This window comes from Electrophorus electricus, chromosome 21, assembly GCF_013358815.1.
Source record: "Electrophorus electricus isolate fEleEle1 chromosome 21, fEleEle1.pri, whole genome shotgun sequence".
Lineage (NCBI taxonomy): Eukaryota > Metazoa > Chordata > Actinopteri > Gymnotiformes > Gymnotidae > Electrophorus > Electrophorus electricus.
This window is the reverse complement of record NC_049555.1, coordinates 10,820,962-10,846,253: the sequence shown is the minus strand read 5'-3', so window position 1 is coordinate 10,846,253 and position 25,292 is coordinate 10,820,962. Positions and strand designations below refer to the sequence as shown.

At 43.3% G+C, this 25,292-nt stretch overlaps 2 protein-coding genes across 7 annotated transcripts; both read left to right on the top strand.

Annotated features, from left to right (window-relative positions):
• The first annotated feature begins 249 nt into the window (after window positions 1–249).
• On the top strand, window positions 250–14,648 carry slc39a13 (solute carrier family 39 member 13). Of its 5 annotated transcripts, none has more exons than XM_027017676.2 (10): window positions 250–665; window positions 1,949–2,317; window positions 4,800–4,907; window positions 5,431–5,564; window positions 8,834–8,962; window positions 9,282–9,371; window positions 11,487–11,537; window positions 11,813–11,945; window positions 12,818–12,917; window positions 13,069–14,648. In XM_027017676.2, exons 2-10 carry the CDS (start codon window positions 1,957–1,959, stop codon window positions 13,142–13,144), a joined length of 1,182 nt encoding a protein of 393 aa, XP_026873477.2. In that variant the 5' UTR covers window positions 250–665; window positions 1,949–1,956; the 3' UTR covers window positions 13,145–14,648. The 5 variants fall into 5 exon arrangements, with proteins under 5 accessions (XP_026873477.2, XP_026873476.2, XP_035376703.1 ...); XM_027017675.2 differs by having other exon boundaries at window positions 1,930–2,317; XM_035520810.1 differs by having other exon boundaries at window positions 250–759.
• Window positions 14,649–15,981: 1,333 nt separating this feature from the next.
• Window positions 15,982–22,032, top strand: si:ch211-150g13.3 (transmembrane protein 178B). Of its 2 annotated transcripts, XM_035520726.1 has the most exons (5): window positions 15,996–16,066; window positions 17,108–17,831; window positions 20,827–20,940; window positions 21,267–21,404; window positions 21,782–22,032. In XM_035520726.1, the coding sequence occupies exons 2-5, from the start codon at window positions 17,438–17,440 to the stop codon at window positions 22,030–22,032; spliced, it is 897 nt and encodes a 298-aa protein (XP_035376619.1). In that variant the 5' UTR covers window positions 15,996–16,066; window positions 17,108–17,437. The 2 variants fall into 2 exon arrangements, with proteins under 2 accessions (XP_035376618.1, XP_035376619.1); XM_035520725.1 differs by having other exon boundaries at window positions 15,982–17,831.
• Window positions 22,033–25,292: the final 3,260 nt, after the last annotated feature.

Sequence of the window (25,292 nt, the reverse complement as noted above, 5' to 3'; positions counted from 1 at the left end):
GGTCTGAAAGCGTATTGTAGGCTATGAGATGATGCATTTGAAAGTTTAGATTTTAAAGATTTACAGCTTTACAGTTCCTTTAATACACAGATTTATAAACGTATAAAACAATAATCCCACAATTATGCGTGGCAAATCTCCCCACTCTTAATAGCGAATGATCACATGGCGTGTAACTGCACAGATTCTCCGCTAGGGGGGGCGCTCTCCAATGCTATCTTGAGTGCGTGTCGGAGCGCTGCGCCTCCTCCGGCGACTCCGTTTAGCGCTTTCTGGCCGATGAGACGTGGCTGCCGCTGGAAAAGTCTTTCCGCTTCCAACACACAGAACCTTCCGGGCGTTTGCGCCTGCAGGCTGGGTCCACCTCAGCAGCCCCTGCCGCTCACAGGACAGCTGGATGGCAGGGACAATCCGGAGCAAACGTTTCAAGGACCTCGACAGGGCGAGAGAAAACCCCTGCGGCTGCTTATCTGTGGAACTGTTGGGGAGCAGCAGCTAGTTGCCAAGGCTTTAAAACTTTGCGCATGTTGGCTGAGGAGTAGTTTGCTTTGCGACCTAACGTTGTTTAGTTCTTAAACGAGAGTTTTGTTGAGCAACGGTGTGTTGGCAGCTGGTAAACAAGCTAGCTGGCCTAGCTAGCAGATCTTCGGCGCACAGACATCCAGGTTGTATCCGGTCTTCTTGTTAACCTTATTTTTCTTACGCAACGTTGTGGATGAAATCGCATGCGAACTATTTGAAGCCTCTCGAAGTCACTAGGTTAGTGGAGTAGTTTTTTCTGTTTTGTTTTTTGTTTTTTTTTTGCTTCCGTCTGTAGTTAGATTGTTTAAGCAGTCTTGCGAGGGGCCTGGTCAGAGTTCAAAATAGCTATGAGACATCGGTATTGATTTAAGTCGCCACGTTGTTGTCTGGAAATTTAGCTTGGAGGTCTAGCTAGTTTAGTGCAGCATGGCACCGCCGCCTTTTGCTGGTCAGTATAATTCGGCAACAGTGCCTGCGTTCAGCAGCGCCATTGGAATAATGCATTTATCATTTAGAAAGCTCGGTAGCTGAATTACCTAGTAAACCTTATATTTAATGTACTGAATTGTTTGGCGTTGCGTACGACGCGACAGCATCAGAGGATATCGATGCAGTTGAAGTTAATAGATAAGCCACATTTACGGGGGCTGACGGAATGGTAGGTTTTTAAAGTTTTCTGTCAGGATGAAAGTTCGTGTGGACCACCTGTATGGAGCTTGTACAAACGGCAAGCTCTCCTCCATAGCCTGCGAAACTTAAATTAAGTATTTAGTTATTTGGCATTTTCACTGCATTCCATTTCACAGGGTCCCTATAAGCAGTACTTGTACTCCCTACATACAGATCACATGTGTGACAGGGTAGCTGCGGCTGGTTAAGTCCCTTCATTTGGAATGCCCTCCACGCAAAAGACTTTCTGAACCTCTTGACAGCTATTAGACAACGGAACTGGCCGTTTTCACTCCCATCTTTTCTTTGTGTAGACCAGATCACAGGAAGTTTGGTATGTGCCTTTGGCCTAGCATTGACTGCCATCAAAATACTTAAGGGCCATCAGCTTGAATGTTGAGAAAAAAGCTTATGTAGGTTTTACCCAACATAAGGAAGACCTGTTTTATGAGGAAGGGGAGAAATTCTAGACAGTCATTTGCTGTACGTTGGCATGTTATTTGTTGGACACACTTTGTCTATGTACGTTATGTGCCCTGAAGTCCACGTTACCTTAATTAGACACTCATTTGGATTTTATGGCTCTGGAATGAACTGAGTTTTTCTTTAGCCTCTTTGGCCTCTCATTAGCAAGAAACTTGTTTTGAGCTTCCTACATTTTAAAGTCAATCTAACTTGCCTTTTTTTTTTTTTTTTTTTTTTTTTTTTTCCTTCTGCTACCTGAAACTTTGTGTGAAGACTCCTTCCTCCCTTGCAGTACCTTGCATGTGGCTCACGAGCACTCCACAGAGGTCTGGCCTTATGAGGACCGGACCCGGGAGGCCCGTTTGGGCATTGGGTGCACTCCTGCTTGTCGCAGCCCTGCTGGCTGTCAGCTCCACTGCCTCCTCCAGCGGAAAGAAGATGGCCCAGACGGTGTTGGCTCACGCTACGGCTGCAGCAACTGGCCCGGGGACCTGGTGTGCCGAGGAGGTCTTCGGCTTCCACAGCCTGACTACGCTGTTGTCCGGAGAGGGTGTAGATGTTTGGCTTTGCTCCCTTGTAGGCTCCATTGCTGTAGGCCTCAGTGGGATATTCCCCCTTCTGGTGATCCCCATCGAGGCTGGTGCAGCTCTGAAAACCGAGGGTAAGATGTGACTTCATCTTTGCATCAGTAGTTCACACTAACCGATTGGTCTTCATAGCAGAGATGTTTCATTTGCTCTGATGCACATCAGTTACATCGGAGGCGTTGTGTTGTCATTTATAAGATACAAAAATGATGCAGTGGAGGTGCCCTTCAAGATTAATTCTTGACTGTAGGACTAGAGGATGTCTTTTTTCAAGTTATGAAACTGAATATCATTCACAAAATGAAGATCTCGTCCGGTTACAATTCTCAGTAGGCTATTATTATAATATTCACTGAAGTTATTGGATAGCACTAGTAGTGAAAAACAGGAGTAAAATGACATTCTCAGGTGTTTTTTTTTTTTGTTTGTTTTTTTTTTTTCTCTTTTCAAACTGTGTAATACGTAGATGTAAAAGAATGCAGGTCCGTCTGTTATGATAACATTGACAGTAGGCCTGCATTATTTTGACTGAAATTTATCGTTGGAGCGTGTGATTGATTCACGTCTTGATTTATTATAAGGCCCACAGGACGCTTGTCTGAAATGTTGGTAATTGGTCAGGATGCTTCACAGCACACAATAAATAGTCTTGTGTTATTGGCATGTTTTGGCCTTCAGCACAACCAGTATTGCAATGGCCAGTATTGTATTGCCAAAACAGTTACTAAATGAGATATTGTGTTGCCCTGGTTGCTCTGTGGCATCTATTGTGAAGCACTGATATTGGCCCTTGCTTCTTAGTTTTCACCAATGGGATTACTGAGCTGGGTAGGTAATGAATTCGAAGTCAGACAATAGAAACCAGAGCCCTTTCCCTGTGTCCTATAGCATATGAAAGAGTAGATGCGAGTTGTTGGGGGGGGTTTTTGTTGTTGGTTTTTTTTTTCTCGAGCTACTGAACTACTAGAGACTTGCGCAAGTAAACTAAAGTTTGGTCAGTTAAGAGCATCTTTAACTCATGCTTACTAATTAACCTTATATATGAATGTTTGTTAATGAATTATAATGAAACTTGTGTTGTTTCCATCTTAAATCTGTTTTGATATGATGTCCAGTATCAAGTGTGGTAGCTTACATAATCAACTCGCAATTTATTGTATAACTTCTCTACAATTTTATATATTCAGAAATTAATTGACTGACGCTAACTTGTCTTGTTCTCTTTTATTAATGGCCTTTAAAAAAAAGCAAGATATGCCTGAATGCTGGTGTTCAAACAATGCAACTGCATTTTGAAATGTTTATTATTGTTTATTATTATTTAATTATTTTATTATTAAAATTGTATTATTTTATTATGCATTGTTTGAACATGCATAATAAAAGGAACACGACATCATCCATTACCACGATGCACATTGTCATATTTCTGCAGCCCAATGAATCGTGTCACGATGCATTGATGCACCCCTAACAAGCACTTTTAAAGTATACATTTAGCCGACAACTACCCTTAGGTCACTCATGCCAGTAAAGGTCCTTGGTACAGTCTGCCAGCTGATTTTAAAGTACAGCAATAGTGACAAGAGTAGTGTATTCGAATTTGCAATTAAATCTTAAATGTGTGGCAGCTTTTTACAGATGTAGAGTATTAATAATAAAGTGCTCATCAGTGCATAGACACACATCTGAAGCCATTTTTTTTTTGAGCCACTGTTTCCACACCTGTCAGCTTACACAGATCTTTGCATTGTGGTACAAATGAGTAAGGACATGGAAGAATTTATTGAGCAAATGATCTAGCAGTGGCTGCCTCATTGCTTTCTTGGGTCTGTTTTATGGAGCCTGACTGAGCGACTAGTGCTTTCAAGTAGGAATGGTTTTGGGTAGTAGCACAAGTCGTATTTCATGTGAGGAGGTACAGAAATAACTCAACATTCTATGCCACGTACTTTTTAAATGGTTCCATTACTCCTCCTGCAGTAGGAAATTGAATGTGGTAGAGCTAGCTGGAACTTACTGGTGACCTGGAGAGAGCTCTGAATATGAGCACATGACCTTGACCAAGTTGTCTGATTTAATGCTTCTGCCATGTGGCAGCTCTCTCCTGCATCCTCCACCCCCCCCCCCCCGCAGTACCCCAACGCATCCTGTGAAGAAGCAGAAAAGTGCTTAGGGGACCCAGTTGTTCCAGAAATATTTTTAAAAAATCGAATGATGCCAGATTCTTCAGACACATGATATCTTTGAAGTTAAGCAACTAAAATCAAACTCTAAATATGAAACCGTAAAACAAGAATATTCGCATGCCTTTGTAAAGTCCCAGAGTGTTTTAGTTTGAAGTGCTGAAAGGCCTGTTTGTACCGATGCTCCCTGTCTGTGTGGATCTGCCCCCGGCTCAATATTATAGCTGCTGCCGTTGGTTGTTATGACTGCTTTAACCAGCTCTAGATTCCCACAGTGCTGCACGGTAGTGGAGCGTTCGGCCGTTAAGCCGAAGTCTAGTGCTGACGGCCAAAGGCCTGACTTTTAACTGTGACTCATTTCTTTCTTCAGCCGGATGTCAAAAGTTGAAGAAACTACTGAGCTTTGCGATTGGTGGTCTCCTTGGAGATGTCTTCCTCCACCTTCTCCCTGAAGCCTGGTCTCATATGTGCAACAGTGGTGAGAAATGCACTCCTGCTTTCTCTCACACTTTGTCCTCCTCTTTAACTATTTATTACTTCCACCCATGTCTCTTTAGTTTAGGTCTTCTTCCTTTTGTGTATCTCTTTGCTTCGATCTGGTTTTCCATTTCCACCCCCGGCCGCCCTTTGAAACAGGACCGTTCATCCACCTGCTTTTATCCTTTGTTCCCCTGGGCCTCTTCTACCCTCTGCTGCTCTTTTGTTGTACCTTATTTGTAAAGGGTTTGTTATTAAAAGCAGTGGGAACACGGTACACGACACTGCCGACCTGTTTTCACGCCGAGCTTTCCAGGTGTTCTGTTTCAGAGATGGCATTATAATATATACGTTTATCTCCAGTTACGAAAAAGTAAAGACTTTTTGTCCTCCTGTCTTTTCTAGACTGTTTGGCTCTGTGGCAGTGGTTGTTGGTCAGCCGGGTGGTAAACGCCGGGTGGTAAATTCGCTAATTCTCAGCTGCGCATGTGTCTGATGTTTGTGCTTTATCTCTCCACGCTTAGATGAAGGTCCAAAACACTACCGCACACAGGGTCTGTGGGTGGTCACAGGCCTCCTGGCCTTCCTCTTGCTGGAGAAGATGTTTCCAGATGAGGAGGTCCCTGCCGAGGCTGTTGCCATGACCCGGGTAAACAACGTGAGTCTGCCTTTCATCACTGAATCGTCTTAAATTTAAATCTAACACTGGAGTTTGAAATTGTCTATAGTTAATTGAACAGTTTGTAGAACTCTTTGCCCAGTCTGTCAGCACAGCCTGCTCTTATAGAGGGAAGGTGGCAAATTTGTAGGTTCCAGACTTCAAAGACTGATTGGAATAATTCTGGGGTAGAGTATCAAGATGACGCAGGAGATTTGTTTTGTTTTTTGTTTGTTGCATTAGCGTACAACCATGTACCAGCACTGCCTAAGAAAAAATATTTGTCTTTTTTTTTTTTTTTTACATATTTTCTGTGATTTCTTGCAATGTACTATTTTGGTAGTGTTTACAATGCCTTACCTTGTTATTGTTTTAGTTATGTTAGTTTTTTAATACAAGCTTAAACTGGCAATGTCATGCTATGGTTTACCAGTGCATACCACATAGACTACAATGCAAATGTTGTTGGCATATTCTCAGTGATGCATTGCGTTATCTGACCTCATGGTGGTGTCATGCCTGTACAGAGCAATCATCACTACCTCACTTTCCCTCCTGAACAGTTTTTGCAGAAATGTTGTGCCCACAAGGTTCATAAAGGCTCATCTTCAAGAATAATATTTCAATACTCCACAGCAGTGGAGTTTTTAATGGTTATTTTCTGCTTAAACTTTAATAATATTACTGTGTAACTGTCTTAAGAAGAAAGCAATCAGAAGGCTGTAGCCCTAAGCATTTGTTTTTGCACTAACAAAAATGTCCCCTCTCCTGTTGACCGTGGCGAAACCGCAAGCAGGTTTGATGTTCTAATTAACACAGCGGGCGTTATTGTGGCATTCCGTATGCTTGCACCATGTGCTCCCCTACCCATGTGCGGGGCATGTGTAGTAGAAAGAGTGTAGCAATCTCCAAACCCAGAAAAAGCCTCCCTGCCATTTAAAGGCTTCCAAGAGGTGCTTTTATAGCCGGTTGCTTTCAGGGTGTTGCATCAGACCTGGCCCGGTGCTTGCTTTGATTTACATCTCCTGCAGGGCTCTAAGGATCGTGTCGGCCCAAAGCCTTGGAGCCGTTTCGGCTTGCGGCTGTCTTGCTGTCCCATCAGCCCACCCAAATGCGCTTTCACCAGTGTCCAACGCAGCCACGTGGTTTGAGCGGAGCTGGGATTTGCATGGCTGATCCGGTCTATCTTCCCTCACCAGACATCCAGGATCAAAGCTGCCGCCCCCTTCCTAGCGCTCCCGTGTTCATTCGCTCTGATTTGCTCGTGCTTGCTCTCTGCCGCATACCTTCTCCCTGTGCCTCTAGTGTTAGATCTGGGTTGGATGTCGAATAGTTCAAATGTAAGCCTGTGCTGCCTGCATCGGATATAATTCTTTCTTGTCTAGCCTCTTCTCTCACAGGGGAATCCTAATGAATGTGTTGTCTTTGATCATTTGTCTGTTAGATGGTCTCTCTTCTTCCTCCCCGCCCCCCCCCCCTCCGCTATTTTTGTTGTTGTTTTAAGAGAACCCAAACCCGCATGGCGTTCTGCTCCTGGATGAGACCTAGGAGGTAGATTGGCATCCTGGCCTGAATGTGAAGGTGGTTTAAAAATAATATCTAACAGGAAGCAGCTGCAGCCCAGTGCACCAGCAGACAGAAAGGCCACTGGAGTCAGTGGTGCCAGCCAGCAACCGCGGTGGAGAGAGCAGAAGTGTCTAATTCCAGTCCTCTGTAGAACCACAGAATTCCGTGGCTACTGAGAGGTCTCGGAGAGATTTCGTCAGCGTCCTCCAGCAAACGTTGATCATCCCTGGACTCCAGACCATTTATCAGCGTTCAGGGCCCTTTGAAGTCATAGCTGTCTTGCTCTTTCTTCAAAGAATGGAGGATTGGGGGGGTGGGTGAGGAAAATGGATCACTCCAGTTGTCAATTCATGACCTTGAGCAGTCAGCAGTAGCTTTCCTGAATCACTATGGAAAGGCCGGCTATTAAGTTTGTCACACATTATATAGAAGCATAAAATGGTCACTGAAAATGTAGACCGTTATCAGTTCAGGCTTAACTGACCTAGTAAAGTCTGTTTTTGTTTTCAAGACACAATTTGCCCTCAGTGATCGGCTGGAAGTTAAATGAATCATGGAATTGTTGCATTGCATGACATGGTGGTAGCATCTCGTGTTTTTTATTCTGCCCCAGATTCCAGGACTCTTCTTTGATGTTTAATGCAAGAGGGAAGCAGATGTGTTCTCGTCTTTTTTTTTTTTCCTCTTTTTTTTTTTAAATGTGTGTCATGGAATTTCCATAGAATTGTCAGAAGAGCTTCTCGCTTGTTATTTTTATATATGTATATATACACACACCCACCAGTCTGTATTTTTCCTTTTTTACACATTTTAGAATAATAGTCATCTGACCTAGGAAGGAGTAATACAAATGGAACTATTTAGTGAACAGGAAAAATGAATGCCATTCAAAACTATTTTACATTTTAGATTCCTTAAAGAAGCCACCCTTTTGCTTGATAACAGCTCGGCACACTTGGCATTGTCTCAACCAACTTCATGCGCTAGCCAGCAGGGATGCATTTCTGCCGGTCTTAAAGGAGTTCCCATGTATGCTGGGCCCTAGTGTGCTGCTTTTCCTTCACTCTCCCAAATGTTCTCTGTGGAGTTTGGGTCAGGTAACCATGGAGGGCGGGTTGTCTGACACGGCACTCCATCACGCGCCGTTTTGTCAAGCAGCTCCTACATAGCCTGGAGGTGTGTGTTGGGTCATTCTCCTGTTGGGTCATTTGCCCAGCAAAGCGCAGACAAGATGGAATGGCGCGTCACTGCGAAATGCTGTGGTAGCCATGTGTGCCTTCAATTCCATATAAATCACCAACAGTTTTTCCAGCAAAGCACACAATCGCACCTCCTCCACAATTCTTCACAATGGGCACCACACATCCAGACATCATTCATTTACCTTCTCTGCATCAGCTAAAGACTCGGCGGTTGGAACCAGAATTCTCGAATTTGAACTCATCAGACCAAAGCATAAACTTCCACTGGTCCACTGTCCTCCCACTGTGTTCCTTAGTCTCTTCTTATTTGTCTCCATCAGTAGTGTTTTCTTGCGGATTCTTCCATGTAGGACTGATTTGTGCAGCTTCCACTCATCTGATTAGTCGATACTTAGATTTTTCTGCTTCTTGAACTCATGAAAACATTCGATTGGACTATAATCTGAAAACTTGTTTCTGTAGAGGTTTCATATACATTTTTCCTCTTAACCTTTCATGCAGTCTTCCACGATGGATCTCAGTCGTGACTGTTTTAGATCTTCACAAATAAATGGAATCTGCTCCAACAACAACTCTGAGTCCAAGCCAAAGGCTGACCTCAGCTCTCTCCCTGGGACGGAGAAGATCAAGGTGAGTGGGACCATGTGGCTAACGGTGACTAATAGGGATGACCTGCCAAGTATGCAATCAGGCAAAATGTTTGGACGGGACATACAATTTTCACCCAGATTTTGTGTGGAGAGAGCAACACTTGAATTCTGTGGAGCAAAAATGCAATAATTTCCTATGTTCACACCAACTAAAATGACCCCAGAAAAGTCTTAACTATTCATTCATTTTGAGGAAATGGTATAACATTTTTGCTCATTGGGTAACAATTATTACTTATTTTATAAAATTGTACTGTTTCACTGTTGGATGTATGTGACTGTATGTGTCTTCTCCCCAGACGAGTGGCTATCTGAACCTTCTCGCCAACTGCATTGATAACTTCACCCACGGCCTTGCAGTGGCAGGGAGTTTCCTAGTCAGCCGGAAGGTAGGAGAGCTCAGAGATTAGAGACCTGCTAGCACTCATTTGGACTAATTAGTACTTACTGTGCACTGCTTGAATGCATTAGGTCCACTCTAATTAAAAACCTCTCTTGTTCCTCAATTAGCAGTACAAAGATTGACGGGAGGGATCCTGATTTGTGGTCCAGCTGTGCCACATGCCATCTGTGGCCAGTGTTGCTCTAGATCACAGTTGGTTATGGTTGGGGGTGGGGGTGGTGCTGGGGCTGGGGGTGGGATTCCTCCCTCCAGTTTCCTCTCACAGTCCCAAATCTTGGAGGCTGGGTCAATTTGGCTAGCCTAAATAAGTTGTCTGTGTGTGTATGAGTGAATGATTGTGTATGACAGTATGTCTAATAAAGTTGTTGTCGTGTGTGTGTGTGTGTGTGAGAGTGAGTGTGAGAAAATGATTTCATTGAATGAATGAATGAATGAATGAATGTGTCTGCATGCCCAGTGGTGGATGGTGCTCTGTCCTGGGTATTGTCTTCTCTCCCCTGCCTGCACCTCATTCAGTCCCCCAGGGGGCTGAAAGTAAAAAGTGCGCGATTGGCTACCTCTTCTTACCAGTGTGTGGCTGGACGTAAAAGCTGTGTGTTAATTGTAAATCGACTTTGGGTTCCTTGAAAGGCGCTATATAAAAATAACTTGATTCATTCACTGGCTGCTTCACATGTGGCCTTTTCTACCGCATCACTACACCTCCGACAGTGCATGTAATTGTCTGCAAGGTAGCACCACTTGGCCCGGTGCTCTAGTTTAGAAGCATAGGTAGCAAATGCCTTGCAGTCTGCCTGATTTAACTAGGAATGGATTTGGCTTAGTTGAAAGAGTAATGTGGAAAAGGTCTAGATTTACCTTATCACATCTCATACCATCAGTGAAAGAAATGTAAGAGAACTTGTCTGGGAGGGCAAAATCCATCCCCCACTTTTAGATTACATGAAGCCATCATTACATCGTTTTTACCTGCCTGCCACACAACACGTGATGAGCCTCAACAGGCTGGCAGGAGAATGCTCAGTGGTACATCCTGTCATGTGACCATACAGAAGTCTGATTGGCTGGTATGTCCCTGCCCCCTTTTCTCCCCACTGGGAATGCAGTCAGTATTCTGGAGCTCTGGCCTGTCACACAGCTGGAATCTGAATGCCTATAGCATCTGTGCTTTTATTTGTGTAAAGAAAACGCCATTACAGAGTAGTTTATTTTTAGCCATTACAAGAACACATTAAAATTACTTGAACAAATTTTATGAAAATGGATTTATTGTAAATTTCTGTGGTATGGTCATCCATAACAAGGGGATCTCGGTGTTGAGCCCAAACAAATGTAAGACCTGTCTCCTTGAGTTTCCTGCTGAAACTCATTAACCAAATGCCTTTTGTATTTTAATGTTACAGGCTGACTATATTGAGTATATTTTTTAAAGCATCTCCCTGTGAATGCACAAATTTGTAGAAATCAAAGCATTTTGTATTTTCATTTGTTTGGGGCATTATTAAGTAAGTGTGTGCCACACAACTGACTATATTTCAGGGCTTTGATGCTAGTAACGGATGCAGAGTGCATATAAAACCATACAAACGGAACATTATGAACGCTGAACGTTTTGCTGTTAGGGGCCTTCTCTTTGTGTTTTGTAGGGGATTAGAATAGAGGAGATTACTGTAAACGGGTGCTGTCTTGTACTGTGTAGTATTTATAGGACGGCTGTATTTTGCCTCCCTGAAGTGGGAATGGTCCAGGTGGAGAACCATACGGCTCCCAGCATGGCTGCAGCAGTGCCCTGAGCGCGTGGCATCCAGTTGATTTCCTCTCACTCCCATACATGCACTCTTGTGTTTGTGCACTGCTCTCGTATTGCTAAAGGGCTCATAGAAATGGAATTTTAGGCCTCTGTCTCCGGTCTTTTTGTGAAATAAAGCATGCCTTGAGGGATGTTTCAAACAAGTGTTCCGTTTCATCTGCTGCTCACCCTTATGTACTGACACATGGTCAGATATTTAATAAAGAATGCCTAGATTCATGTGTGATGAAATGTAAAGGTTGGGTATGTCTGAGAGAGCTGATGGGACAACCTTCTCTATTGCGTTGGCAGGTTGGGTTTTTAACCACCTTTGCAATCCTACTGCATGAGATTCCCCATGAGGTGAGTGTGTGTGTCTGTCTCTCTCTCTCTCTCTCTCTCTCTCTCTCTCTCTCTCGGATTGAGTGATGGACTCAAATGGTGACAATCCTGGTTAGAATGTTGTTAAATAACACATTCTTCACAAAACTTTGATTTAATCTCATATACAAATTCAGTTTTCTAGCTTTGTTGTCCTTTTATAGACATTGTAAATGTCCTTGTAAGTCAGTGTAAGTTGGGCAAGTTCAGTTCAGTGACATCAGTAAGACCAGTATGAAGTGTGTGTCTGTGTAAAGGTGGGAGATTTTGCCATTCTCCTGCGTGCGGGCTTTGACCGCTGGAGTGCGGCCCGCATGCAGCTCTCCACAGCGCTGGGGGGTGTACTGGGTGCATGTTTCGCTCTCTCCGCCCAATCACAGCAAGGGGCAGGTGAGTGACCACACCCACTAAACAGATTTGGAGTACTTGTAATTATGCTGGCGATAATACAATGATGTATACATTTGAAATTGTATATTTTGAAGCAAAGAAATTGGAACTCTTGTCATGACATAAGAATTACAATGCTAAGATTTGCAAAGCTCAAAGCCAGGTCAAAGAAAGGACATGACTCCTGCAAATTTGTATTTGAGTGTTTATCAGGTGTTGTGCTGAATTCATACTCCCTAATCAAATCTGCCCTCCCCCGTGTGCACACATATCACAGTGGTCTCAGTCCCTCGTGATATTCTGGTTTAGGTAACTGTTAATATACAGGTTGTAAACACACCACCATCATGATGGCATCATGTGTGAATGATAAATGCATGTCATTTAATATTGTGAAGATGGGTTGTTTTGGTTTTTGGGGGGGTTTTTTACTAAGCCAAGCGCATACTTGCATGTATGCATGCATGCATACATATACTGCCAAGATTATTTTTATCATAACAGTGATGTAACTTTTGTGGCTCGCAACAGTCAACAGTTGGGTTTAGGTTGTCTAAAACACTCTACTTCTCACCCCTGAAGGCAAATGGATTCATTGCAGTCTATGGTAGGCCTATATTTACCATAACAGTTTTCACACTGACAGTCTTGTTTCTTCACAATAAGTTTGCTGTTGTGCATTTTTTAATTTATGGTCTTTGTTGATGAAGAAAATGGTGCATGCATGCGAGGGGAGTCTGATTTTGTCAGGGAGCAAAAATTTGGCACACCAACACCTGGGGGAGCAGTGTCCCTGCGCTTAATGGTTTTGATGTTCTTGCCAGCATGACCCTGCTGCAAACTCGCTTCTTGTTTCTTTTTCCATCCTGAAGAGAACGCGACAGCATGGATCCTCCCCTTTAGCTCAGGAGGCTTTCTCTACATCGCCCTGGTCAACGTGGTGCCTGACCTTCTGGAGGAGACCAACCCCAGGTATCGAGCCTGGTCAGGCGGGTTTAAATTAAAAGCTAAAACATCTTTAGGGCTACAGAGAAGGCTGTCTCACATACAATACCATCATCTAACATCTGAATTTTATTACCTAACAAAGCTTTGTGTTTAACATCATCTCTGATCCTCTCAGGCACTTATTGCTTCAGATTCTCTTGGTCTTCTGTGGTGTCGGAGTCATGGCCCTCCTTTCTGCCATAGCAGAGTAGGACTGAACGAAAGCAAGAGCGCTCCATTCAGGATGGAGGACTGATGGACAATGCACTCCACTATTTATGCTTTAAAGCAGACTGAATTTAAGACTGACCTCAAACAGATGAACTGAACATTTTTTTTGTGTGTGGGGGGGGGAGAAGAGATCCTTTATTTTGGACTTGAAAATGGGTACTATCAAGATGAAATGTCGGTGGCAATACACTAGTTCAAATGGTGTATGTTGTGCCAAAGACTTGATTTAACCTGTCATTGTGTGTAATCATTCTATCAAGCATTTATTAATGATCATTTTTGATAGTTTACCACCATGCTTAATGTTCAGTACTCTTTGTTAGAAAAATAATGGCAAATTTGAGAAGTCATAAGGTGAACCTACTAATGGCTGTTGCATCGTCGTGCACATAAATGAACCAAACTGGTGGTTTTTTTTGTTTGGTTGGTTTTTTTTTGTACAGAACCTGTCCACCAGCACTCTGTGCAGATAACATTGGTAAGCCCACAGAACTTGTGAGGATTTGGAATTAAAAGCTTTAAGCTTCTTTAAACATCTGTTGCACAATAATGCATCCAGCCTGGGTATGCTGATTACAGAGGTACTTGGAGCACAGAGAGAGTACTGTCCTGACTGTCTGCTTTCTCATCAAATCTGACTAAAGTGCACTTGATTTTCATAAACAACCTCAAATATCCACTGTTTAAGCAGCGCATGCATACACAGACCAGTTTAATCACGTGTGCTGTATCCATAAACTTAGATTCATCAGCCTATCCAGCAACCATAAGTATGTTAATGTTTTGTGTTTTGTTTTTTGTTTTTTTCCTACAAGTATTATTCCACTACACATATTTATAAAATCATGCTGCTTTACTTTTTGCACAGTGTTAGATTTCATTAAGGCTATGTCATATATTTGTCATTGATTTATGCTCTGATGTCCACTACATCCACTTCGGTTCAGTCTTACTCTATGGATAGATGTAGATCTGATGCAACTATGCAGTTAATATTGCCAAATGACATTGTTTCAGCCTTATTACACATCACCAGCTTATTCTGTCTGTTGGGGCCTTTCAGTTTCTCACGGTCATGGTGCAGAAGTGTCAAGTCACAGTGAAGATTCTACCGTGGAACTGATCACCTGTTCCACTTTAAAGTTACAAAACATATGGCCTTTCAATTAAATGTGGCACCATATTGTACAATCAAACCAAATGAATAAAATTGGACTAGCTGGCACACTACAATGCAATGTTACTCAAATGTGTGTTCTGAAAATGTTAGGAATGGGGTCAAAAGCATGCTTGCATAAATGTACATATTCCAGATAAGAGCTATTTATTATATAGGAAAGGTCCTGTGTAAAAAAAAAAAAGAAAATGTCTAGCTTTTAAATGTATAGAACACTCCCAGCATTGTTGAAATGAGGGGGAAAAAATATTTTATTTTTACTTGGTAGTATATATTGACTTGATAATAATATACATTTTTCAAAATAACTACCTGGGTCTTCATTCTCTTTCTCATGTATTTCTTTCCCATAGATGTTTTACTCAAATACTGTAGTCTCATATTTTACTGAATGCATAGAACAATATGACTAAAAAGTAATAAGCTTCATACAAAAGTTGCTTGCTCTCTTTCTCTTTCTCTCATTCATATATATAATTTTATTTATTTATTTTTTTTCCCCTTGTGCTGTCAGAATGACATATGGTTTGTGTACCTGGCATGCATGTGCCCAGAACACCAAACTGCAGGAGTGCCGTTCAGCGCTGTGTTCATGCCATCCTCTGTTTCTCGCAGTCTGGGCCTGAACTGTCGTATGGAAAGCGGGAGGGTGGCATCGATTGTGTGTTCGCACCCTGTCCAACTTTGACAGTCTGTTTGGCAAGGGATGGTTGCCATAACGACTCCCCTGTGGGAAGCCTTCCTTTGTCAGCTGCCCCAGAGAGGCTTGCTGCGTATGGGAAACTGCCTACAACTTTCATAGGCAGGCTGCACTCTTACAAAGCATGCCTAATTGCAGGCATTCACTCCCAGCAGCAGAGTTAACCGCTCTCACTAGTGCCTAAAGCGATCAGTTTCTTTCTAGATCATATCTCACATTGCTCATGCTGGATGCAGAATTTGTAGAACTCTGGAGTGTACTCCCTTTCATATTGAAAATGGATTTGGTTAAAGACCTGCTGTGGACTTTTCGCTCTGCTTTTCTCCTTCCAAAACCTAGCTTTCAAGCTGTATTTATTCTTGTGATGGATGACAGCTTTGAATGAACCCTATCCATGAATCCATTCCGTCTGCACTGCAGACTTTAGTCATTTCACTGCACTTGCACTCTGATTCAACTCACCAAGGGGTGAGTTTAGATGTAAAATGGGTATGGGTGTGTGTGTGTGTGTGTGTGTGTGTGTGTGTGTGTGTGTGTGCGCGTGCATGTACGCGCTGGTTAACAAATTTGTGTAGTGCAGTATACCAGGAGAAAGGCATTGGGGAAGGCATACAGTAAGTTATACAAATCACCCACTTTACTGGAAACAATTACTTATAGCTATTGCATATAACTCTATTAATTACTATACACAGTTTGTTGCCATCCTACAACTCTTTATCAATAGTTCCAACAGTGATACTGACACTGTAAAAGCCCCAGTGACCCTTCAGACTCTTGTACCAACGCAATGCCTGCTACCATTCCACTACTGCTCTGTCAGCCACCATAATGACGTCTGGTCAACAGTGGTCCTGACCAGTAGAAACTGGTCACCAGAAACTGACCAGTAAGGGGGGGGGGGGGGGGGGGGGGGGGTTGGTAAATCTGAGCATGGCAACCGATGGACTACAGTCTGTAATTGTACATGTTTTAAAATGCATGTATAATTAGGTGGCACTTACAATCGGTAGATCTAGGTGTAAGGTAGGTGTTTCTTAAGTGACTTATAAATAAGCTAAATTTCTTCCATGAAGGTTGCATTTACCCTGCTGTTTGACTCTTTGGGCATTGTGTTTTTAATTTAATTTTAATTCAATAACTACCCTTGTTATTGAATTGATTATTCTGGGTTTATGTAAGTGTAAAAGCTGTGCAGTTACCTCAAAATAAGAACTTGAAATGCGGATTGCTTGAATTTAGGTTGTGGTGCTATTGGAAAGTGAGGCGTGGTATTTGAGATAATTAGAGGGACCGAATTTTGCCTGGACTGGGTGCACGGGCTGGGGAAGCAAGGAGACGACAAAACAGTGTAATGGCACGAGAAGAAGGCATGCCGCAGTAAAGCTGCAGTATTTAATTGCTGTTCATATTTCCAGACATCTAGTACTTGGTATATTAAAGTCCCTGGTTCCTTTCCGCGTGGTGAAGTGGACTCCTAAATAGGGTATTGCAGTGGAAATTAATCTTTCATTATTCTACAGTTCAAGCGTTGGCACCACATACATTTGATGGCTGCTGTTATACTTACTGCTTTTGGGAATATTTCAAAGCAGAAATCATCCTGTGCGTAGGCGGGCCGCAGCGGCGCCTTCAGCGGGTTTCAAATTGAGTTTCCCTTGAGCTGCTGCACATCTTGAGTTTTTCCGTTATGTTGGTAATGCCAGTGCTAGTCTCTCTGCTAATGGCAAGAAGATTTAGAGGAAATTAATCCTGGCATGACCGTATTTTTATTTTGACTTTTCACTTAATTCTACTCTATTCCTTTCCTCAGAGAAGGGAAAACTCATGAAAGTGACGCATTTGATTACACATGTATCCTGTGAAGTTCCAATGAACAACTGCGAGAAAACGCAAGTTCTTACTATTAAATAGTCTACTATACAAACTAGATTTGAGCTTTGCACTAAATGCAAGTGAAGGGGAGTGTTACCGCGAAGCTGTTTTATCTGTAGCACCCTGCGTGATAACACAGGCTATTCAAATGGGTCAGTCGCAATACCCTACTTCACTTCTCTTTTTCTTGAGGCATTTGATTAGTTGCTTCTTTGCCCACTGAAGCCCAAGAGGAGAGAGAAAGCATTACACCCTCCAACTGTTTCTCGGGACTGGTCGTGTCGATCTTCTCCTCTCCTTCTCCTCCTCTCCAAAAAAAAAAAAAAAAAAAACACCCAGAACGGTCGGTGAGAGCAAAACGCATCGCCACAGCAACAGAATACCCTCAGCATCGGGCGACACTCCGTGTCCGTCATGTCCGCTTCGGAGAAGTACGAGAGGTGCTGAGTGTCAGATTTGTTTAGCTACCTCTCACCACGGAGCGGCCGTGCGCCTGTCTGGGCTATCCATCGAACGGAGAAGATGGCCGCCATCAAGATTTTAACCAGCGCGGGGCTTTTCTTGGCGTTCTGCTCGCTGTGTTTGCTGGCCATGGCTATCTGCACAGACTACTGGTACGAGACGGATGCCCGGCGGCACCGGGAGCGCTGCAAGAACTACGCCAACAACCGGAACGACCCTGGCTACATTTACATCTCAAATCACAACCTGCCCCTCCAGATGCCTCCAAATGGCATTGAAGCAAAACCGGGGCCAGTTGCGAAACCACTACCTCGTGAAAGGCGGCACCTCGTCGCCGCAGCATCCACCATGGAGTCTCACTGTAGCCGGCAGTACAATTCCACCATCTCCGGATTATGGAGAAAGTGCCATCGCGACGGCTTTGACCTGGAGACAGACGATCTTATATACAAAGGTGAGTGTTTGTGTCGGTGCACATACAGCTAACTATAGTAGTTTACTTAATATATTCAGTTCGTTTGTAAGTCCTCGTGTAAATAAGGAGGATAAAATATTAAACACATTTATTGAACATGTCCTACATTCAGACAGCGCTTCTAACAGCAGACCCTAATTTCTTATTTCAAAAATGGCCTACAGTTCTGGTTCTGCCACCTACAAGTCCTGGTCAACATCATGCTCGAGGAAATCGGTAGCCTTAGTTTAGGATGTTTAATTCTAGCCTAGCATAAGTCCATGTTTAATTCGTTTGACTCTTTTTCCTGGACGCACTGGCAAAAGTCAAATGGCACTTCAGTCAGTGTGTAAGTAACCGTAACTGTGTCGCTGCCCATGGTGCTGATTCCTGCTCCAGCAGGCAGTGCGGCATGAGCTCATGTGCGATTGCACGTCTTTCGATTGTGTTGAGAGTATTTGCATATGTAAGGAATGCAGCCATGAGATAATAAGTTATAATGGGTTGATGGCTCACACGTCTCTGCAGGGAAGAGAAAAAGGAGCAGAATGAATTATTTATAAACACACAGGGAAGAGGCCACACAGAAAAATCACAGCGCACCGTCTTCAAGATCTTGAAGAAACACGGTACAATGAAGCCTTATGCAAGATAACCTCATGCGTCTATCTTATCAGCAAAACACACAAGCTGCGTGTAGAATAGAATTGTTCAAGGAAGTTAGTAGGATACGGTTACTGAGAACCCTTTTCCAGACAACAAAGGCATCACGAAAATATCGACTGTTTCTTCGCTTCCATATGTCAGAAATACAATACATCTGAGTCTCAAAAGGCAAGTAACAGTCCTCACTCGATAATTAAAACCTTTATTTGCATTTCGCCTGCTCACAAGCATACATGCTATGCTTTATACAAAGCTTCAGTCTATGGTGTTTAGATGTCGGTAGCAGCTCCATTCTGCCCAGGCTGCCAGGCGCGTGCTGTTCACGTGACGCTATGGACATGAATCATTTGTTCCGTGGATTGCCCCAGTGTCTGTGGGTGGCTGTATAGATTGCCCTAAATGCTGAAGCTGTGACGAAGCGCACTACCAATCCAGCTTGAAAGAGACGAATGTCAGGATTACACCTCTCGCCGATTTATCGCAAGGCGCACATTTGTCTCACTTGAGCTACAGTGCTAGACATGGGAGAGCTTTTTCTTTCGCGTTGTTGGTCCCGGGGGCGAGACTAGCGGCTTGTTCTGAACGGATTAAATCGTATCCGTGTTATCTGTTATTAGGCCTATAAAGGCTTTCAGCCGATTTCATAGGCCTACTGACATTTGCTGGTCTTTTAAGTCTATAGTAAACACAAAAAAAGTTTTTTGGGCAGTGCAGATAAGTACTTTGGGAATGAGATGAGGCTTCTGAGGTTACAGCAGCTCAGAACCAGGCAGAAGTTATTTTATCACTGTAATTTACCCCTTGTGTGGACAAGTAGGTGAGCTAAGAATGATGATGTAGATCTTTCCAAAAATGGGGATTTCCAAAAATAACCAAAGAGAAATGGACATTTCCAAAGATTTGTGCTTAAAACCGAATGGTATATGCAAATCAGTATGTATGTGAATACGAGTTGGTAGAGGTTTAACATAGTTGCACATTTTTCCCAGTACAATCCCCCAATAAACCAGGGCATTGTTATAGTGCTGCAAAGCAATACACAGAACACATGCTCTGTTCGAGTCGTGTTTGACTCTTAGTATCTCGTAAATGAAAAATGTTTCTAGATATATTGCTTTAATAATTGATTGTAGAGTGCTCATTCACATCCTGCTTTGTGTAGCAAGCTTTGACCCTGACCTAATATTGATGCAAGACAAAATGAAGGCTAGCAGCCTGATTTTGCTCCGGCACGATCTGCATATGTGCTGCACCTGGCGTTTGTCTGCTGAGGTGGCATTTCTCTGTGCAGGACTCGTGAGCCGCCACGGCAAACCGAAGCAGTTCAGCCCTGATGTGGGAAAGAATCTGCGGCTTTAGAACTGATCTAGTCTCAGTCTTTAGAATGTTCTTAAAATACTGATCGCTTACCGCTCTGCGTCATGCACGCTTATGTTCTTCACTTTGTTTAGTCAGTAGTAAAGTTTTTTAAAAATGGGGTTCAATGATTATAGAATAAAATTTCCGAAATGATCTGTTTTTTTTATTACATTAAAGCTTCCTCCTCACTAATCTGCTGTTTTTGTGATTCGTGTTGGAATACAGTAAAAATCATCGCAGTGTTGCGACTGTCCAGAACACTCAGTTGTGTCAGAACAATTAGCAGTACTGTCTGTAAAATAACTACATAGTCCTCATGGGATATGGACTGCTGATTGATTTCCCTGTCATGCGGAGCTGACTTGTGGCTTAGAATTGCTTCCTGTAATGCATGATGGTGACTAATTGGAGCGATTTTCTCACTCACCTGCTTGCTTTAGCGTAATTAGACGCTGATCAGTGAGAATGGCAGTCTAATCCACTATATCACAGCTGGCTTGGCTGAGATGCTGTCTCTTTGACGCTCTGTTCTCTTCTTTCTCTCCCCCCTGCACAGACTCCCACATGCAAGGCAAACATCCTGATTTATGTCATCTGTGACATTTAGGATGATTCACAATGTCTACAGAGCCGAGCAGATGCTCCTCCGTATTTTGTTTAACTTTGCCATTTTGTCTGATTTGGGTATTGTGTATCCTGCTTGACACAAAGTCCTTTCCATAATGTACATGATGATCATGCTTTTTCATAATGGCCATTTCAAGTTTTAACAAGGTCATTTTGAGCCACAAAGTCATCGTTAAGGGTTTGTTTGTTTGTTTGTTTGTTTGTTTGTTTTTGACAAACTCTAACTTTTTTACCTTAATATAGAGAACTGAACCTGATGGAAGCGCTCTCTCCACAGACTATATGTCATTATTCCATGTCCCACTTTTGTTTCACCTTGGCTCTGTTACACCACCCCCTGCAGGTCTGATCCAGCGATGCACACCGGTGAGGTACCACTACAGCTCGTCCGTCCTGCCCAAAAACCTCCCGGTGAACATCACCAAGACCATTCGGCAGGATGAATGGCATGCGCTGCGTGAGTCTTACACAGCCCACCCTACTGTCTCCTATGCCCCGCCCACTATCTCCCCCTATTAACACGTTCCCGACTTCAGCCCAAGCAACAGTGCTTCGATCACGCTGAATGTAATTATAACCACGGAGTGTAAACATTGCTACGATGACTACCCCCCCAAAAGCAGAGCCTACCGATATTTACAATAGGTGTCCTGTTCACTATATTTAGTGACCACCTGTCAGTGGTAGGCATATAGACTAAAACACAACCTGAGTTGTATGGGTGAGGCTTTGGCTGGTGGTGGTGTGGCGGCAGTCACAGTGGACGGCGCTGGTTTTCTGCAGATCTGCGCAGGATGACAGCAGGCTTTGTGGGCATGGCTGTCTCCATCATCCTGTTTGGGTGGATCGTGGGAGTGCTGGGCTGCTGCCAGCAGCATGATCTCATGCAGTATGTAGCGGGACTTCTCTTCCTCATGGGAGGTGAGCACACGTGTGTATGTGGGAGGGAGAGATGCAGGGAGGGAGACGGCAAGGGCGAATGCTAAATATAAGTTTTTAATGTTTGGATTGGATGGGTGATGCTAAATGTTCATTTTTCTCTATTTCACTGTCAGATTATCTATGTGTTACTACGAGTGAGGAAACTTGTGCCTTTAGACTTTGCTGTAGTGCCATTTAAATCATAATGCTATGATTGTAGCGCCATCTAGTGGTCTAGATGTGGTCTAGTCAGACCAGCATTTGCTTGTGATGTTGCTTTTGAGGTTGAGGCATTGTACTGATATCAGGACGCATAAATCGTCGGACTTCTTCTACATCTTTCTGCCCTGAGCATTCACCCTCTCCCTTTTTGACAGGAACGTGCTGTATCATCTCCCTGTGCACATGCGTGGCGGGAATCAACTTCGAGCTGTCCCGCTACCCGCGCTACCTGTATGGCCTCCCGGAGGACATCAGCCACGGCTACGGCTGGTCCATGTTCTGTGCGTGGGGAGGCTTGGGCCTCACCCTGCTAGCCGGCTTTCTGTGCACGCTGGCACCCTCGCTCAGCGGCCCGTCGAGCCGCACCGTTGTCCACAAGCCGCGGCACGAGAACGGGACCGTGTGAGCGGGGAGGGGCTGGGCTAAGCTGGGCTGAGCTGGGAGGGTGCGGGTGGGGCGTGGGGGTGGGAGGACTGCATAGCTTCAGCACACCTTGCCTGTTCATCGCCACACCAGGACCATCCGTCCTGTCCTCAATCCCATCAGTGTCAGGGGAGGAGGCGCGGCTGCCTGGAGCTTCTCAACAGGCATTCCGAGGGTGACACTCAAGCCATGCACTAATGTCGCTACATGGAACGAGTGTAGGTGGTTGTTCAGGAACTGAAGCTCACCATCCCGCAGATGAACACCAAACATAACACTTGTGCAGTTTCAGTACTGGAGATAAGCCACACACACACACACAATCCACACCATTGCTGCCATCCTGCTCCTCTCCACTAGATGGGCGGCACCAAGCCATCCATGCACTCTAATCTTCCCCAGCTTTTTGTCCCCCCCTCACACACATTAAGAGAAGGACAGGAGATGACTGATCTTTCTCTTTCCTTACAAGGATTCATTTTAAAATGGTGCTCTCTTTTCGCAATATCACATTCGTACGCACACAGACTTACACACACATTCTATCTATCTATCTATCTATCTATCTATCTATCTATCTATCTATCTATCTATCTATCTATCTATCTATCTATCTATCTATCTATCTATCTATCTATCTATCTATCTATCTATCTATCTATCTATCTATCTATCTCCCTCTTTTTCTAAGAAGCCTTGGGAAATGTCATTCAAGAACCAACTAGCATGGGCAACCATCTAGCCAGAAGCCATTTTTCCCATCAGATGATTGGGTCTGTACTGCATATTTTTGTGCATTTAACAGACATTTAAAGGCTTTAAACACTACATCAGGATATATTGCGATACCTGCATGGCCCGGCTCACAGCAGGATGCAGGCTCGACTCGCCGCTGCAGATTCTGATCGGGCGCCAGCGCAAAAGAGCCAGCAGCCCGCGGTGAGCCGAAGCAGGCGGACTGAGAGGACTGAGTGGCCTTGGCCTGAGCACGAGGAGGTGCGCAGCCCCCAGCCGGCGAGGAAGCCTGGCCCGGATGGAGAGGTGGAGGCAGCACCAGCTCCACAGCTTCGGGGAACAAACTTCCTGGGGCCTGTGCGTGTCCGTCTGTACAGATCCATTTGTTGTGTGTGTGTGTGTGTGTGTGTGTGTGTGTGTGTGTGTGTGTATTTGAGGCTTCTGTTTGTATGGAGCTGTGCTTGAGTAAGAATGGAGCCTCTCTTTTTTATTTTTACTCCCTATGATGTTGACAGTGGGTGGCATGAGCCTTTGCTATTTTTGAGGATTTAGAAATTATTCTGTCCAGGAAGGCACGCAGTATGAACCAGTGAGTCGGCTTAGTTTTTAAAATGCCTTTTTCGAAGGATATTTGTAATAGAAACCAACTGCTATTGTGACCACGTGATGGAGGGGTTTTTTTTTTTTAGGTTTGAAAAACAAAGACTTCAGAGTCTTCAGTATTGAAGCCTGGTGAGGTATGAAGAAGGAGGTCCAGAACCTTTGCACACTGAAATCAAAATTTGAGCAGTCAATATTTAAATAGTAACAGTCATGCAGAGTGCCACTGTTTAGTTACAGCAATTAAAACAGTGTCCTGTTGATATAGTGAGGGTACATGTTGTATAGTGGCATGTAAAGTACTGTAATGTTTACATTACCCAGACTCCCCCACAGTCGCGGTTGTCATGCAGTGAACATGCTGCACTCATGAGCAGTAGACAACGGCTCAGGGAGCTTGGCTGCCTTCTCCGGGAGAGGGTTGCAGGGTGGGACACTTTTTATTATGCGACAAGGTCTATCACATCCCAGTCGGACCTGGAAGCTCCGTAATGGTTTCATTTAAACTGAGTACATCAACACGCACTTAACCATTGATGCAAACAGGCAATGCAACTATAGTCTGTGAATAGTAAAGGTTTTAGTATGGTCTCTGAAAAAGCACAGTTGTTTTACATTGCCTACTGACGCCTCAGAAGTGCTTACCAAATGGACAGGGGTCACAGGGTTTTCCCTGACCCAGCACAATCTGTTAGTATGTTTTCAGGATGAGGTGTGATTGTAAGTCTAAAGCTGCAAGCGCAGGGAAGCATGTTGAACAGGTATGTGTGATCCCAGCAAAAGAACTGGGAGTAGAGGGCAAAATGGGAAGTGTAGATGTTTTTCAAGAAATTTCTAAAAAATGTTTTAGCAAGACTTATCAACATAACACCAAAAACACTGAGGAATGAGCTGAACGGCCATCAAGAGGAAGCACGACCGTGTCTTTAGCACACCTGTGCTTTGCAAAGGCTCATTATTTACAAGATTCAGGAGGAGGAGTTAAATAAAGGGGAGGGGCACAAGTTGCATTTGCCAAAAGACTGAGCAGCTCAAGGAAATCTCTCGACTTGTATGAACTTGGATGCATTTGTATATAGCCACTACTTTTTTCAGCAATTGAAGTAGCACCATTTTAATTTTGTATGGACTGTTTTTATTGGCTAATTTGATGAAGCAGATCAGAAAAACAGGAATTGCTGTCTCGCATGACATTATGATGGTTAATTTATTTCAGTGTATTAAGAGACTTGTCCATTTTTAAAACATGGTTTTTATTTTAAGGAAATAAAATGTTATTAACATTAATTTTGTGTTTGCCTACATTAATTTGATTCAATAGAAAAAAATTATTTACTTTAAAATACAATTTTAAAAATAAAGTATTTTTGTAAAATATTGAGCCCATCACCTTGAAACAATGCAGAAAATTAAACACTCAAATTAGCATAATTTTAAAATCATCCAGCTAGTTTACATATAAGTAAGCTAAAATCATCCAGCTAGTTTACATACGAGTAAAGGAAGTAAAGTAGATAAAAGACGTTTTTTGTTTGTTTTGTTCTGTTTTTAAGAACTGTTTTTTTTTTTACCTCAATAACCAAACGTACTCTCAAATGACGCTGTGTATTCCATACCTTATCACATGGCGCCACCTTGTGGATTATTATAGAAATAAAATATTATTACGCTCTGGCACAGGGTACAGTTGAAAGTAATTTCCCCACACCTTTTCAAGATTAAAATCACATTTTCCCAAAAAGCATGATCAAACAGACACAGTGCCAGATAATATATAAACATTCAGCACTGGACGTGTGCCTTATGTTTTGTATAACCAGTTTAGGTAAAAAGGAATATAAATGCTAATGAATCTTTAAAAATGACATCCCTTATTAATATATATATATTTTTTTATTTAAAAAAAAT

Bases quoted from the DNA above. Each gene is read 5' to 3' on its own strand.
- slc39a13 (XM_027017676.2), top strand. From the start codon at position 1,957: ATGTGGCTCACGAGCACTCCACAGAGGTCTGGCCTTATGAGGACCGGA. The intron at 2,318-4,799 runs GTAAGATGTGAC...TTCTTTCTTCAG, and splicing joins TGCAGCTCTGAAAACCGAGG to CCGGATGTCAAAAGTTGAAG. The intron at 4,908-5,430 runs GTGAGAAATGCA...CTCCACGCTTAG, and splicing joins GTCTCATATGTGCAACAGTG to ATGAAGGTCCAAAACACTAC.
- si:ch211-150g13.3 (XM_035520725.1), top strand. From the start codon at position 17,438: ATGGCCGCCATCAAGATTTTAACCAGCGCGGGGCTTTTCTTGGCGTTC. The intron at 17,832-20,826 runs GTGAGTGTTTGT...CACCCCCTGCAG, and splicing joins AGACGATCTTATATACAAAG to GTCTGATCCAGCGATGCACA. The intron at 21,405-21,781 runs GTGAGCACACGT...CCTTTTTGACAG, and splicing joins ACTTCTCTTCCTCATGGGAG to GAACGTGCTGTATCATCTCC.